The 17,358-nt window shown below is 48.2% G+C and overlaps 1 protein-coding gene across 6 annotated transcripts in view; it reads right to left on the bottom strand.

Annotated features, from left to right (window-relative positions):
* LOC118783270 (protein Aster-B-like) overlaps positions 1–17,358 on the bottom strand; it is a 91,235-nt gene that overhangs the window by 57,368 nt on the left and 16,509 nt on the right. For 5 of the 6 annotated variants that reach the window (XM_036537043.1, XM_036537045.1, XM_036537046.1 and 2 more), the window contains one exon: positions 16,816–16,842. In XM_036537043.1, coding sequence (XP_036392936.1) covers positions 16,816–16,842 — 27 coding nt within the window. Of the gene's footprint in view, positions 1–6,012; positions 6,025–16,815; positions 16,843–17,358 lie in introns of those variants that run through there. The other variant, XM_036537050.1, reaches the window with a different exon arrangement.

The raw sequence follows: 17,358 nt of genomic DNA, 5'->3' as shown, positions 1-17,358 counted from the left end.
TCGGGATGGGGTCATTTCATCAAAGCAGGACAGGGGCACTTGACTCATGATGAGATGGTTCAGATTCCAAACAAGTAATGTACACAATGCAGTGCAATGCTACATAATTAAGGAAAAATGCCAACTGAATTTGAATACAGTGTATATCTCATCTCAGACTAATTACCAAAGCACCAAACACACAAAATATTTTCATACAAAGTCCCTGAATGCCATTTCACATGAATGAGAAAGGCACCTAATACAGATGATACACGCTGCTTTCTTCAGTCCTACAACCTATAAAAGAAGTGCAACCGAGCGACTGGGCATTCCACGGTCTACGCTGTCTAACACTGTTCAAGCAACCAAGGAGGTGTCACTTCATTAAAATTGATGTGAACAGGCAAGGCACCACAGTGAAAATTAAGGAGTTATTCAAAAATAATTAATATGAGTAATATTTTATATTTTATTCAGTAAAGGATAGAATAGTGTTCATTGACATTTAAACAATTAACATGAGTCATGTCACTTATACTTTATTCCAAGAATGACTGTATAAAAATACTCCGCTTCAAATACATTTTGTTCCATGAACCTAGCTAAGGACATTTCTCAATAAATCATGAGAAAAAAGTTTAGCACATTTAAAAGTTTAAAACAGTTTAAAACTGAAACTATGCTTTAAGAATGAACTGCTCATGTGAATAAACTCAGATGGATATTGATGTGTTCTGAATGGGTGTGGTTCTGTAAATGGAGTTTTATCTCTACCATCAGCACTCCTGCACACTGTTAAAGCGCTGCCTAAGGAAGATGTCAGCTTAAACAGGCTGCATGTTTTCCTGGGCAGTTGCATCCATTTTGAGCTCAATTTCATTTCTCCACACAGCCTTATTCTGCCTACCTAAACTAAAAGAGAATGTGCTAGCTCCATGTTTTTGTATATAAAGCTGCTCACCAAATTTTTGATCCCATCAAAATATTTTTGGCAAAGCCCTGCTGAGCAATACATAATCACAGAGTCTAAATAATTTCTGCTTGCGAGCAAGGTAGTTTTGAAACTAATCATATAAACTAACAAAAAAATAAGCTCTCCTGTTGTTCTTGGGGGTACAAATCGTGAGGAGATTGTGCTTACGCCTGCTGCCTTTCACATCTGTGCATATCCATGCATCATTGAGTGGTCATTAAAAGATTGCTGACATGTGCGTTCAGGGCCTTACATTAACGGACTACTCGACCAAACCATAAATTCCTGCATCCATTTCCCAGCATGCAGCTGATCACCTGCTCCTTACTGGAACCAGCGTTACTGCCGCGTCCCCTTGATAGAATGCTGGTCCACTGTGAGAATGATAAGCAAGGACAAGTTTCATAACGCTCTGCCAATCCGAAGGGCGATCAGGTATTTGTATGTTTGGTGCGACTCGGCTGGGGTTAAAACTCGCAGCCTTCTGAGGACACGGGCATGCCGTGAGGAGCGCTCCTTGTTCCCAGGCCGTCTCCGTGCTGCTCATGCACGTGAGAGCGCTGACCTCTGACCCTCTCTTCCCTCTGCCTCTCTCTCTCTCCTCCTCCTCCCTCCCCTGCAGCCCCCAATCTCTCCGCCTCATTGGACGCTCTTGCTCTCTGCGGCTTTTGGTCCCCCTCGCCTATTCTCTGCATGATTTAGCCCTCACTCAGCCATGAAGAGGTCAAACCACCTGACCGCCATGGGCCGGGGTGCAGGAGGGACAAAGCAAGCAGGAAAGCAGGGTTACAAAGGCTACAAATATGTTTCTTAGGATCCTGGGGTGCTGGAATCTCCAGGATAATTCTGTTGATCTTGCTGGATTGACCTGAGTGTCACACATGCTAAGCAGTGTTCTGGGGTCTAGCTGACTGCCAGAGACAAAACCTCTGGAGGCGAGAGTCCTTGCCTCTGCTGAGAGGGGATGCACACAGCTGGACTTTGAGCAGGACGTCCTGACGGCGTCATCGCTGATTGACAGGGCTACTGCTGGGAGCCGCTGGGTCTCTCGTTTGTTTGTGCGTTCTGCTTCAGTGCAGCCTCTCTCTCAGGGAGGGGGACGTGAGGACATTAGTGCCACATACCGGCCCTCTCTCTTTCTGGCTCAGAGCTCAGTCTGTGCACGCAAGGGCAAACATGCACGCAAACATGCTCACACACACACACAAATGTACATAGACACACGCACATATGCATGCAAACACACACACATACAGACATGCACGCTTGCACCCATGCCCATTCACACACACAGATGCACACTGGAATTCCCACCCCATCAGGTCTCTCCTCTGTTCACTTACATTGAGCTGACCCTTCCCTCAACACACACACAGACACAAACACACACACACACACACACACACACACACACACACAAAACATAGAGCCATATGGAAAGCAGCAGTGCCACTGAAGCAAAACTGAAGTCTCCTACTAACTTATCTGAAAGATAACCCGATCCAGCACGCTTAAAAATGTTCATTAAAGAGGCAGTGTTTCCTTCGCACTAACTGTGCATAAGAGCACGCAAATGCAGTTAACTGGGAACTATACCTGTTGATTGGCAGCATCACACTGTTAATCCATGTTCAGTCTGGACAGTTGACAATGGTAATCTAATGGAAGCATTACTAAGATGACTGAAAAACAGTCTCTACTAAAATAACATGGGATGTGTGACTGAGCTTACTAAATGCCCACAGAATACTAATCTGAGGTCAGAAACATTTCAGTCTTAATGCCAGGGATAGACACCTGGTGATTAGAGGCAGGGGAGGAGGAGGAGGGGCTTACTTGATTGGCATCACATCCTTCTTGGTTCACCCCCAACCCACAGAAAATGCCAGCTTTGGGACAGAGATAAATAGTGGGAGGCCTTGCCACCCACCACCCCCCACCCCCACGGCTCCCAGAACGGCCACCGTGTTTCCATGGAGACTAACAGGACCCGTTGCTTTCAAAGCCTGAGGTATTTTGCTTCTCGCTGGAAAGCAGTATAAAGACTTGTCCTCCACACTGCAGAAACTAAACCACACCGTCCACACACTGAGACGCATATGGACACAGAAAGAAACACACACACAGACAAGGACACACACAGACACAGACACACACACACACACACACACACACACACACACACACACACACACACACACACAGCCCGCTATTGTTTGTTTGTTTACAGCAGGTCGGCAGGACACTAAGCTCCACCTTGAGAGTGTGCATTCAGGCTCCTGAGCGTGCGAGGACAGCTTGTGCTATTTTAAGCCCGGCAGATGATCCATGCCTCTCGCTGTGAAAAGCGCTGCCGTTCCACAGAGCCTCCACTTGACAAAAACACCTCTCTGCCTCCGCACCAAACCTTGAGATTCATTCATTAAAAAAAAAAAAACACTCAATAGAGAGCTGAGGCCATTCTTCCAGATTAAACACTTTAGCTGCTCAGGCTGAGATAACCCATGGAGGAGAATTTCACTGAAAGGGAGGGAAGAGTTTTGCATCTACATGCTTCTTAAAACCCTGTTGTATCTCAGTAAATTACACCTATGTGTCCACTCACACCGTAACCATGCTTAAATGGAATACTCAGTTCTGCTAAGCTCTACCTGTGAGTGGGTTTGCTTCTGCCCAGCAGCTGTGGAAACGCTTTCACTTCATATCTAACTTAGAAGTCAGTATAAAGTGGCATCTGTCCTGATGAGTGTTGTCATGAGCTGTATAATACCTCAGAAAGACAGACTGGAGTCTGGGAGTTAGGAATACACCAGAGGATAATGGCGGTACAGCACACTTTGTTCCTTACATTCGTGACTTAAAGCTGCATGTGGGAGCATGAGGGATTACAGGCGGCTTCCTCTCTCTCTCGCTCTGTCTCTCTCTGTCTCTCTCACATACACACACGCACGCACACTCACACAGTCTAACAATATCACATACTGATATCACCACGATGTTCAGCCAAATTACAAGGATGTGAATACATTGTTGGTATTTTCTGCTAGTTAGTAAGCCTATCTTCCTCTGAAATGTGTATTTCCTTTAACATTTTCTGCTCGATAACACAGGGATTCTTCAGTTGTGGCATCATATATGCCATTCAGGCATTCCATGTGTACAAGTTCTGGCCAGTCAGTCACACCTGCTGGAACTGAACATATGATATGGAAATGAGTGAAAAGCTTTGTGCCTGAGCACCATGTTCGGTTACTATTCAAAGAGACTTCGGGGCGGCAGTGTAGCATAGTGGTAAGGAGCGGGACTTATAACCGAAAGGTTGCTGGTTCGATTCTTCATGGGGGCACTGCTGCTCTACAAGGTACTTAACCCACAATTGCCTCCGTAAATATCCGGCTGTATAAATGGATAACAAGGTAAAAACCTGTAATTGATGTAAGTTGCTCTGGGTAAGAGCATCGACTAAATGGCAACAATGTATGTAATGAAATGTGCCTAGGTCAAAGCTCAGCTGCTGATGCGTGGATGCAGCGGTCACATACCTCCAGCTTCTGTGTCCCCTGCTACACCACTATCACGAGCCGTTCGGTCCCTGAAGAGGTACAGGGCTGCATTCTGAGCTCATGGTGGGAGGGATGCAGTTCATAGAACCATCACATCATAATGAGGAGAGCCTAATCGGATGGTGTCAGGTTACGTGCTGATGGACCGCCCTATACGCTGCGATCGCTGTGCCCACTCGGTTGGCTTGGCCACAGGGGGTGAGTCACAGCTCGCATCGCTGATGGGAGCTCTGATATCGCGCGTCTGCAGCGCGGCGCTGACACTAAAGTGATGAATCATCGGCTCTGGTAATACAATACAACACTGCAGTACATCTTCTACCCTAGCATAAGCGACACGGAGACCTGGGGCCCAACTGTGCCTCAACAGGGGGGGGTGCTTTAGTTGGGCCGCTGCACTCTGTGGGGCAGTGCGGAGCTCGCCCTCGTGTGGTGGCCCTTGGTCCTGCGCTTGCAGGGAGGTCAGGATTTTCTCAGTGATGCTGCAATGGGCTGCCCTGCAAACAAGAGGAGAGTGGAGTTTCTCCTCGTACTGGACTGCAGACTCCACTTCACACTGCAGATGATCAAGAAATTCTCAGAAGCAAAACAGTAAAAAAAAGTAAGCTGCTCAAAGGCTCAAAGCTCAAAAGCTTACTTTTCCGAACACAAAAGTGAGAAGAGATGCAAAACGGCGGTTAATGCAGCAGGGGACGCCACTCAGCAGTGCCACGCCGCACTGGGAGAAACCTGACATTGCTGCTGCCGTCTCACCCTGAGCCGGACAGAGGCCCAACGATACAAAATATCAAAATGCAGTGCTTCCAGAGTGTTCCGGAGTGTTCGGAAACCAGATCTCTCACTTCCGAACCTTTCCAGCGAGGTGCGCTCAGCTCAGACACAGACACTAATGGAGCCGTCAAAAAAAGCATGCAGAGATATATTTCACAGAGATCCCAGCCACTAAATTAGTCCCTGAGAACAAATGAGCCTAGCCCTGCTTATTCTGCTCTTCTCTCTCATGGCTGTGCACTCAACCAGGGCTGATAAATAGCCTCCCGGCTTCTGAGAATTGTGTACATGCATTATTTCCCATAATGCATTTCATTAGTTCACGGAAAATTAAGATGCATGCACCATTTCAAAACCATGGCACAGAACAAATGCTTACTGCCTAATTATGTGAATTACTCCACCTGCGTGAACTAAGGAAACTTCGCAGAACTTAAGGCAATCTGCTTCTTTTCGCAGTTTTCACTTTTTCATTTGGTAACTGGAGGCATAATAAAACAGTAATGAGCTTAAAGTAATGATATATAAAAAAAATCTTACATGATAAGCAGGGACAGAGCTTCATCTGGGTAATGCAGAACTGAAATGGTCCTGAAGCAGTAACAGCTACGGGTTAAATGCATTGTAAATGTAGACTCCGAATAAAATTCATAGATTTTATACAGAACCCCCTGTCCAAACAGCTGACGGCCATCATGTGTCCTCTACGCAGGGCACTCCTACCTTTGTGGTCTCCATATCAGCTTCTTCCACTTCTTCGGCTTGGCCTATCGGTAGAGAGAAGGGTGGAGAAACGCGTCACAGAGGCTGACCAGCAGGGGGCAGCACTGTTGGAGCAGCTGCTGTTTCTGCTACTGTTAGTCAGCAGGGGAGGAAGGAGAGTAGGGGTGTGGGGTGGGTGGGTGGGGGGGGGGGGGGTTGGCGTGCAGGCGAGTGTTCCTGAGGCCTTGCTTCCAGCATGCAGCGGGGCTGTAGTGCAAAATAGAGCCCTGGGATTCACTCCTGTCAATCAGTTGTCCCCAAACTACAGTCCCGCTGGGGGAAATTACCTGTTCTCTCCTGAGTCCCACTAATTAACATTAGGTAGTTGTCTAGTTACTTATGGTGAGCTCACTCTGGTAGGGCTATGTGCATCAATCCATGGCTATTTTAAAAGCACCAACACAAACAGCATAAATAGCTCCCCCTGCATCACAGAGTCTGGTGTATTACTATGAATATCCTGCTCTCATTGTTTTTCCTCCTCCTACACACAATGTTACACTTAAAGCGGCAACAGAGGCCATGTCAGTCATGTGCGTGTTCCTGCTGATGCTGCATGCAGGAGGGTTTAACTGGAATGTGTTGACTTCAGCGTCTGCTTCAGGCACTCATTAACTGTTTGGGAAGTCGTGGGCTCAGGTCTGACTGGCACTCACAGTGAGTCTTAAGGCTGCACTGTGCCTGCGGTGCTGCTGTGTGTGTGTGTGTGTGTGTGTGTTGGGGTGGGCGCTGCGGGTGGGGGGACTGAGAGCTGCCAGGCAATCACAGCTGCCATCCTCATGTTTTAAAGGGCAGTTCTGTGCAACACATGCATGTACCAGCAGCTTCCACACCCTCAGCATTGTGGTTCCTTCATCTGTCTGCTAACCCTAACCCTAACCCTCAGCATTAGGGTTCCCTCATCTGTCTGCTAACCCTATCCCTAACCCTAACCCTCAGCATTGGGGTTCCTTCATCTGTCTGCTAACCCTAACCCTAACCCTCAGCATTAGGGTTCCCTCATCTGTCTGCTAACCCTATCCCTAACCCTAACCCTCAGCATTGGGGTTCCTTCATCTGTCTGCTAACCCTAACCCTAACCCTAACCCTAACCCTAACCCTCAGCATTGGGGTTCCCTCATCTGTCTGCTGCTCCGCTGCCTGCTGCAGGTATATCATATGCTCTACTAGGTGCTGGGTGTGTGTATATGTGTGTGTGTTTGTACGTTTATGTGGGTATGCACGTGTGAGTGTGTGTGTTTGTATGTTTATGTGGGTATGCGCATGTGTGAGTGTGTGTTTGTATGTTTATGTGGGTATGCGCATGTGAATGTGTGTGTTTGTTTGTATGTTTATGTGAGTATGTGCATGTGAGTGTGTGTGTGTTTGTATGTTTATGTGGGTATGCGCGTGTGAGTGTGTGTGAGTGTGTGTGTGTGTGTGAGTGTGTGTGTACAGGTGAGGGACAGCAGAGGAGGCTGACGGCTCAGCCCTATATTACCAGGAGTGACTGACAGGCATGTGCCCACATCTCCCGTGAAAGAGTCTGCAGACAGTCTGTTGTAAATCACTCCCCGCTCACAGACAGGCTTGCATCATTTTCCCCCTCTAGAGTCGACACAAAGCCTCCGTCTCACTCACACACACACAAAATGAGTCTTAGTGCTTCCCAGTGGCCACTACGGCTTTACCCCGAGCCAGTCCTAATGGACCATACTCTACCATCCATCCTCTGGCTAACATTGCCGACTGGCAAATGGCCCCCTCACCCCCTTATCTGAACGGACCGGGGCGGAGTGCTGGAGCCTCACTCAATCAGGGGCCCTGCTGGGGGTGACCCCCCCGACTCAAACACTTCCTGCTCCCTGGCCCAGGTGAGAGTTCGCCAGCCTGCATAATGTGCCCTGCCATTTGGCTGGACCTGCTGGATCGATAGATGGCTGTCTGTGGATCTGAGGAGTGGGAGAGAGAATACAGATTACGCCCTTGATCTGAGGAGCCAGGGCCCATCACGTCGAGAGGAGAAGAAGAAGAACTGGGAGGACAGCTATTTTTAAACTTAATGTTGTCTTCAGAAGAACCTGTCCTGCAAATGCAAGATCAGCTGAACTTCTGTGGTTTCAACAGTCTGTGCTTGCAGTGTTTCTATAGATCATATTTCTATTACAGGTTTACATCTGTTACATATTTTATAAACAATACACTGACTGTATTCCTACATATGTATATGCAGAAAGGCAAGATGCGGGCACATTGTTCTGCGGTAAAAAGAAAAAAAAAGTCATAATCTGGTGTGGATGCGTCTTGCTGACACAGTGCAGTTGAGCATTAGGAATTCATATTACAGCAGTTTACAGTAAGAGCAGGTGTAAGGACTGGCTGATGACCATAACTGAATCATACAGCATTATCAGAGTGGCGATGACTGTGCAGTTTGGGTCGGGCTGCAGATGGGCAGGTAGTGGAAGAGACCGGGTGGTACGGTGTGTACGGTGGCCTGAAAGTGCCATTCCGGGAGGCAAACTCAGTGTTTTCGGCTAGTTAGTCCAGATGGGGCGGGGGCTGCCGGGAATGTGGTGTTTTAAAACATACATGACCAATCAGTTTATCCTCTCCAACAGACAGAGCCGGACATGTACAGGGGCACACTGTTTTACCCAATCCAAAACTTGATAACAAGCAGGAGATACTGTTGTTTCCCCCTGCGGCTTCTTCCTTCCGCTTTTCCTCCCTCTCATTTCTCAGTCTCTATTCCTCTCTCTATCCCTCTGGTATTATCTCGAGTTTCTTCCACCTTTTTCTCCCATTATTAATGATCCTTCTCCTGCTGCCACCCCTCGCCCCTTGGTGATGAATGGGCCTTGCCAGCTACCTCAGCTGCACTGCACTTAACAATGAGAAGACTCCTGACACTTAACAGTCTGTGGGAGAAGCAATGGGGGAGACCAATGGAAATTATGGGGGGGGGGGGGGGGGGGTTGAAAACAGCAACTTTTGTTACACGTTCACCAGTCATTGACTTTATCTCACTGTGCTGCTTTTGCTTATCGGAGGTGGTGACATGCAGACAGGGCCACCAATCTGTCCAATGGAAAATTCCTACAATACAAAAGTCCCTTCTGACCCTAGAGACACATCTTAAGTGCTTGCTTCAATATGTTGCCTATATCAGTATACAGTGGAAAATTACAGAGACTACAAAGGCTATTAACAGCAGGTGTGCTTTTTCGCTTGTTCCTAACCTCATGCCAATCTCCCTCTCGTCTATCCCCCTTTTTTCTAAGCCACGTGTTTGCTGCTCTGTCCCTCTATCACATGGCAGAGGGGGTGAAGCTAAGCTGAGGCTGCCTGAGCAGTCTCTGCCGGTCATTAGCGACAATTATTCACGCTGATTAAAAAACAGACAGTCGACGCAGTTATGCAAAGCTAACAGAGAATGTACTTCGCCAGCGTTAATTATCAGGTGTCATCCTGACGAGTCTCTGGGGCAGGGCTCGCTCTCACAGGACGGGGGCACTAAATCTCCCCAAATTCCTGTTAATTACAGAGGAAGGTTGCAACGACGTGACCGGGGGGTCATACTAGACTGGCGAGGGGCTCACCGTGGGAAGCCAATCGCAATACAGCAAGGACAATACAGTAAGACAGCCAATGAAATAAAGAGATGTACTAACACGTAACACCATGCATAATTTGATGATTAACTTGTTTTTATCCTGTAAATGAGTTGACAGCACCGCTATGCACCTGATCATGTGACAGTCATCTATCCGGTGATGAGGTGGAGGGGCGGGTCTGAGTGTCGACTCATCTTTGACATCACCCACACCCATCACCCAAAACCAGCCCAGGAAGTGGAGCGAGCATTACATCCAAAACTACTGAAGGACACAACCAGGTGAACCAAACAGGTCAAAGTCACCTGCAGCTCACAAACACACAATGCTGCAAAAACAGACTGAATGCTCAATATCTTCCCTTCTCTAAAACTATTTCAGAGCAACATCTATACCTTCAACACTCTTCCTTCCTGTACATTTTACTGAGGGCTACTCCACTTGTTCACATAAACCTTATATTGCACACAGCTGTGTCAGACTAAGTCCAGTGGTCAGGAGGCTAGCGAGGGAGACCGGTGGGGTCAGGGGCAGAAGGGGGGGCGGAGAGAGAGGAAAAGAGAGAGAGGACCTGACCTTGTGTTTGTGCATTGTGAATATTCGGACACCATCCTGCCCCGTCTCCCGCCTCTCATGTCCACAGCGGAACCAGAGTCCAGCGGCCTGGTGAGTCTTTCTCTTCCTCTGTGTGGCTAAGTCACACTCGCTCTGTGCATGCCATCACTGTCCCTCCCACACGAGATCCGGGAGGCAGGGGGAGACGGACAGAAAGAGAGGGAGAGAGGGAGAGAGAGATGGAAAGAGAAAGAGAGAGAGAGGAAGAGAGAGAGTGAGAGACAGAGAGAGAGGGGCCAAAAGAGAATGGGATAGAAAGAGCTAGAAAGAGAAAGAACAAAAAAGAAAGCGAAAGGGAGAAGGAGCGAAAGATAGAGAAGAGAGAGAGGCAAGGAGAGAATGGGACAGGAAGAGAGAGAAGCAGAAAGAGAAGAGGCAGCTGGCAATCAGCAGAACAGCTCCTCTCCCCTGTGGAGTTGTCCCATGGTTCCTGAGACTCCAGGGCCTGGCGTCTTAGCCGGTCTCCCGCGGTCTGGGCTGGCGGGATACAGAAGCCTGCGGCCGAACCGGTTCCTCCGGTGCTGGAACTCCCGGTGCTCTGCGCCACCCTGAGCTCCTCCTGCGATCAGGGTTTCACCTCGTATCCACGGCGTGTGCGAGCAGGATGCTTTTAGCAGCGGGCTGAGTGAACAGCAGGAGGCTAATTCTGGACGTGGCTGCGAGGCTGTAATCAAATGATCTCCAGCGTGGACCGGGCTGCTGGCGAGGGCGGGCACAGGCACGGGCGCGGGTGGGCGGGGGTGTCGGGTGACCTCCGCTGTGGCAGCGTCCTGGGTCGCACGTGCACGCCGTCTCCCTACGATGCTCGAGCCGATGATCAAGGCGTCACCTCACCCAAATCGACAGTTTCTAAACAAATCCAGAGCTTGTGCCGCAGAGTTTACGGGGGAACATAAACAGTCTAAACTCTCCACTTCAGCATCCTGTCGAAAAAGTGCTGGCGAGAGGCCCGCGGATCTGAGCGACACGCAGAGGATTAAACAGTTACTCAGAGTGACAACGACGCCTGGTGTCTCCGTGGTAATCGTCAGAGCATCAATCACTCCGTGGCGATCCCCCAGCCAAAGTCCTTGGAGTTTCACCTTCAAGAATTGGGTACTTTCAGGACGAGGGATGAGGAGAGGGGAATCTCTGCAGCTTCCATCCCTGGATGAAGTTTTCAGCTCCGATCAGGTGAAGACAAACTCTCAGCACTCCGTCTTCCTCGCCTCAGGTTGAGGAGGCTGGGGGGGGAGGGAAATGTTGGTGGGAGGAGCCCTGTGATTGGCTGTTTTGACCCGGTGGGTTGGGACGATGTCATCCTTCCTGAAGTGAGTGGATTTCTGGTATCCGAACCTTGTACCTCTCTCACTCGCTTACTCTATCTCCCTCTCTCTGTATCTCCCTCCCTCTCTTTCCCTGTTCCTCCGCCTCTCACTCTCTCACTACCTTCTCTTTTCCTTTCCCTCCCCCCTTGCTCTCTCTCCTTCCTTTCTCACTCCCTGTGTGTGTGTGTGTGTGTGTGTGTGTGTGTGTGGGGAGAACAGCGGCTCATATCTTTGGCTCTCTTGCTTAGGATCGGGGCATTGCGGCGCCACCCTGTTCAGGTGAATCAGCACTTTTCCCCGCTGAACACACAGAAGGGGACAGAGCAATGGTGCTGTGACCTCCCAGCAGTCTCTGCAGGTGCACCTGACCTCCATCCCCACACCCCTCATCACACCACTGCAGTCCTGTTTCCCTGTCTGTATCAAAGCCATCGCCATCATCACCACCATCATCATCATCTACACTGTAACCATCATCATCACAGACCTGACCGTCCTCATCATCATCAGCACTTCCATTTTTTGCCAATAAACACTATTACGAGATGCTCCAAAATTAATGTGTGTGTGTGTGTGCGTGCAGAGGAGAATGCAGTGCCATGGAGAGATTTTATGAAGATTCCAGAGTAGACACGATTCCACTGAACCTCATTTTCATCAAAGGGGAACAACTGGGAAAAAAAAAAAAAAAACATTTTCTTCATTTATGTCTAAGACAAGATTTGAACTCTACTGCTTTTAACAACAGTAGAAAAAAGCAATGCCTTGTGAGGACACATGAGGGTTTGAACTAAAACAGAACAATGAGTCAGTCTGGCACTCAGCTGCGTGTGCACACTCATGCACGCACACACGCACACGCTCACAGGTTGGGGCAAATTCCATTTCCAGTCGATCAATTCAGGAAATAAATTTAATTCATTAATTTAAAAATCTTCATGGATCATTATAGGATTTCAATGAATTATGGTCAATTTCCTGAACTGAATGAATTGAAATGAAAGTCACCCCAACCCATGACACACACACACACGAACACACACACACACACACACACGCACACGCACACGCACACACACTATACACAGGGGGAGGAGGCAGATAACGGAAGTAAAAAAACTGTGATTTCAATCCTAGCCTTTCATTTAACAGGGTTAGCACTCTTCAACTTCACAGTTCTGAGGGGAAGCACTTAGCAGCTCTGTTCCCGTACACAGGCCATACATTGGGACGTTAACTCAAATGGATCACCTGACTGAAATTCACATCCCGCAAGCTGGGCAGAGCTGCGCAGAGGCATGCAGCTGGGCCCTTCCTCAGACCCACCCCCCCTCCCCACCCCCCACCGCAGGCAGACACGGGATCGAGTTCTGCTGAGTCCGGCAGGGGAAGGAGACGGCCAGCTCACGGGACGCAGGCCGAGGCCATGGATCAATGGCCCGGGGATTGGGTCTCAGAGGATCCTTCCGGAAGGGGGTGAGAGCGCGCACGCGCAAACGCAGACGAGCCACTCGGGCCCATTAGCTGGACCCCTGTGTCTCCCCCACCGTCCCCCTGACTGTGGTTCACATTACTGCGCAGAGGACTGATGCTGCTGTAGCACGCTCCCAGAACAGCTCTCAATGTCATATGTGATCAAAAAATAACCAAATCTTTTCCGGTTTTTCCATGTTCCCTATAAACGACGTCATTTTTTTACATGGTTACATTTTGTGAACATTATATTCACAAGCATATCACAGAACATTTTGTGTGTAAACAACTTGATGATGGAGCCCTTGATGCAGCTGTTCATCCTGCAAAAAGTCACCACCTACATGTGCTGTGATGAGGGACATCATGACCTGGAAGCTGTGGTTTCAGACCAGCCGTACATCCACTACACTCACCGTACATCCATACTAACCATGCCAGTTTGTGTCTCTACCTTATGAACTGAAGAGCAATAACTACATCATTTCCAAATCACCACCGTTTTTTGATGTTCAGATTATAAAATAGAACAACTCTGCAAAAACGCAACAAAACAATACAAAAAAAGGCCACTGCAAAATACCATAAAACCAGCTGTCACCAACTGTTCCAGGAAATACCTACTGTAATTCCCATGTGAATCTGTACCCCAAATTCTGGAATTAAGGCATAATAATTCATATAAAAGATGCAAAATGCAAGTGAGTCAGCATAAATCTAACACCATACTCCTCTCAGCACTGAACCATGCGCGCTCTGCCCCACCACCACATACAAAATTTGCACAGAGAAGAAGACGCAGAGGCTAAGACAGTGCGGTCTTTAATCCAGTGGCTTCTGGCATGCATTATGTACAGCGGTCTCTATCATCACGCTTACAGGCAGTTAGTGGGCAGATCAGATGATTATGGTGAGCCTAATATTCCCCAGAGTCCCGGCAGAAGAACGGCAGCTACTTCCTGTGCTCTTGAAGTTGCAGCCCTCAATAATGCATGAGGATCTGCGCTCATCAGCACTCAGACCGACTCCTATTACCCCGGGGTGGGTGGGAGTGGGGGGGGGGGGGGGACTACGCTCAGGACTCAGAGCCATGCAGCTCAAAACCGCTGGATCACTGCAGCCTGGGATGAGTGACAGGGTGAGACACAGAAAAAAAAACACGTGTGCAAGTCTTCCCTTCAGGTTCCTTCCAGCTTGAGTTCTAACTCAAGTGTAAGTTATGTCACAGAAATGTTTATTTACTTGCTTATTTTCTAAGCAGATGTGCTAATCCAAAGGGACACAGGTGGCTTACAAATCCGTTTATGCAGCTGGATATTTATGGAAGCAAATCAGGTTAAGTATCTTGCTCAACATTACAACAACAACAGCTTTATCTAGGACATTGAACCAGCAACCTCTGGGCCAAAAGAGGAACCTCCTTACCACTATACCATACTGCATCGACCTTGTACCTTGCCTGGCAAACCACTGAGAGCTGGTCATGCAGCGCTTCTAATATTGTTGAGTCTTTATGGTTTTTTGCTTGTGTTGCACTCTGCGTCACTTGTAAGTTGCTTTAGATAAAAGCATCTGCCAAATGAGTAAATGAAAATGTAAATGTAATGCTTATCCTGAAACACAGCACCCACCAGAAATACAGCACAGCTGCAGCCTGCCCTGAGAAAACTCACGTTTAACACACCACTGCACTGTGAAATGCAGGAAACTAAAAGCCACGCCAAGATTCAGACAATGCAGTCGGTGTGGCTCTGGCTCGCACTGTGTCAGCCCTTCTGCAGGGAGAGAGCCGCGGAGCCGGCACACAGCAGCGGCGGGTTTCAGGGGCCCGGGAGTGGGCTGTTCGAAACAAGCGGGGGGGGGGGGGGGTGACGGGAGATGGCCGCTCTGCCGTTCGAGCCTTCCCGTTAGGGATGACTCATCCCGCTCTTCTTCTCAGAAGAGCTGAACGGCGCGGCGCTCCGTCATCCAGCGCACGCCCAGCCCTGCCTGCGTTATCAGCAGTCGACGCCACCCACCCCCGGCAATCCGACGCCCCCCCACACCTCCCTCCCCCTGTCAGTCTGATGAGCGATGTTTCCCTCGCGGCCTCTAATTCTGCATTATTGCACACACTGTGGTTTATCAACCTTTTGACTCCTGTGATCTGAGCTGTAACGAACTCCCAACAATGAACCGCAAGCCCAATAACAATGCAGTGCAGGAGCAGCGGCGACCACATCACAGCACTGCTGAAACACACATGACAACAGAGTAAGCCACAGAACAAACCCAAACATAGTTACTGAAGTACACCCCTGGGCCTGCTCTTCTGAGCGCTCACTGAGGCCTCACAGATGGTTAGCATGGTCTAAAGCTGGTCATTGTGACCCATTCATACCTGAATGCATTCACAGTAAACACAGCTCATCATTTAAAATGCCAGGAAGGGGACAAACTGGGTTCAAATGTGCATTTTTATTCATTCATTACAAACAGAACATTTAATGAGGCAGGCTTTATGACTGTCAGAAAATGCATGCCGGCTACTCCATGTGCAGAAAGTCTTATTTTCAATTAAATGCGAATTAAACAAGTAAAATCTGTTTGCAGCTCATGTACCTCACCCTTGGGGGCATCCAATTTAACCCAATTTGTGTTCTTTCCTGATCTTTGAATAATGAACTTTTTACTTTTTATCAAATGTCCTCATATACAAGAGACACAAGAGACTTACCAAGCTTACAATTTTTACATGTTATTTATTCATACATCAGGATATTGTAATTTAATTTAGGCAGTTCAGGTTAAGTGCTTTGCCCAATATCACAACAGCAGTGGCCCATCTGCGCATCGAACTGGTAGCCTTTTGCACTATGAGCCTTTCTTTCTCACACTGCAGCCCCGACGTTGACGACATTTACATCTGTGTGGGGTCAGTGCGCTTAACGACAGAATGAGAAAACCAATGGAAGCATTCACACAAACACCCACCTGCTGCAAATCAGAGGCTAGCCATTATTAGTCATTTAATGAAAGTCATTAAAAATTGCTGCAGGCTGAATTACCGTATGAACCAAACTGCTTCATGCAGCCACATGGTACCAACAACACATGAGAACAAATAACACATTAGCTTTTGCAAAGTAATTTATTAAATTAGAAAATATATGAAATCAAGAAAATACAGTATAAATAAGGTGGGTACAGACCAAATAAGTGCATTGTGTGCTCTGTGGGGCCTACAACAGCACTGTGATTACACAGCAGACACCTGTTCTACACGGCCCGCACAATGAGAGGATGCGGTCCCCAACAGTCACACAGACACCTGGAAGGCAACGCTGGTGACAAGCACACAATCTTTCACAAAACGAGCACCGAAACTCACCTCTTCCAGAGACTCGGGCGCTAGGAGGTACTGGCGCTTTGCACGTCGATTCGTTTGTGTTTCTTCAGCTTACCAGACCTACTGTTCGGGGGTTGCGCTGTGAGCTAACCGTGGCGGTAGACACTTTAAGCTCAGTCCTCTCTCGGCTGACAAAGCAGTGCTTGTGCCCGCCGCTGTTCGTTCGGATCAAAGCGAACAATGGCATTCAATGGCTTGCAACTGTATTGAGCGGGGTGACTTTACAGATACGCAGCGCATTCAGACACCTCGGCACGGTGTCACATGCCGGGGGGGAGGAGGGGGGCACCGCGGGGGGGACAGAGCAGTACGCTGTCGGGCACACCGCGGCCAGGACAGCGAACAGCTCTGAAAGCCATTTTAAGGAGCAGGAACAGAGACTTACCTGAACTTGTCCGCTCCGCCGTCAGACCTGTGACAGACGAGAAGAGACCGGGTTAGTACTCATATCACTGATGTCTATTTGATCATCTTGACATCAAAAAGTCTCCTCAATGATGTTAATGCACACAGAAGGTTAGTGTACTGCTCAGAGACCCCTCCCTCAGCTGTAAGGTGTGCTGTGCAGAGGTGCTGGGTGCACCAGATCCAAATGAAAATGAAATATACTGTAGCATACTGATATGCTGCAATATACCATGTATTGTAAATACATTTAACATACATTAATGTAAAGCAGGAATATACTGCAATATACCAAAACTGCAATAATTTACATATTTTCAATATACTGATTCAGCTAAAAAACATGTTCTCTAAAGTACATTCTCAATATATTATTTTTTTGTATGGGGAACCAACCAGGGGGTCTGAAACAATGTAAAGGCCTGGTCATGCAATAACAAAGCAATAACAATAACTAAAAAAGCACAACGATACAAATTTGTCCTTTGATATTAGTCACACAAGGAATTGTTTTTCCATTCAA

The sequence above is a fragment of the Megalops cyprinoides genome, chromosome 9, assembly GCF_013368585.1.
Source record: "Megalops cyprinoides isolate fMegCyp1 chromosome 9, fMegCyp1.pri, whole genome shotgun sequence".
In the NCBI taxonomy this organism is placed as follows: Eukaryota; Metazoa; Chordata; class Actinopteri; order Elopiformes; family Megalopidae; genus Megalops; species Megalops cyprinoides.
This window is presented reverse-complemented; position numbering and strand designations above follow the sequence as displayed.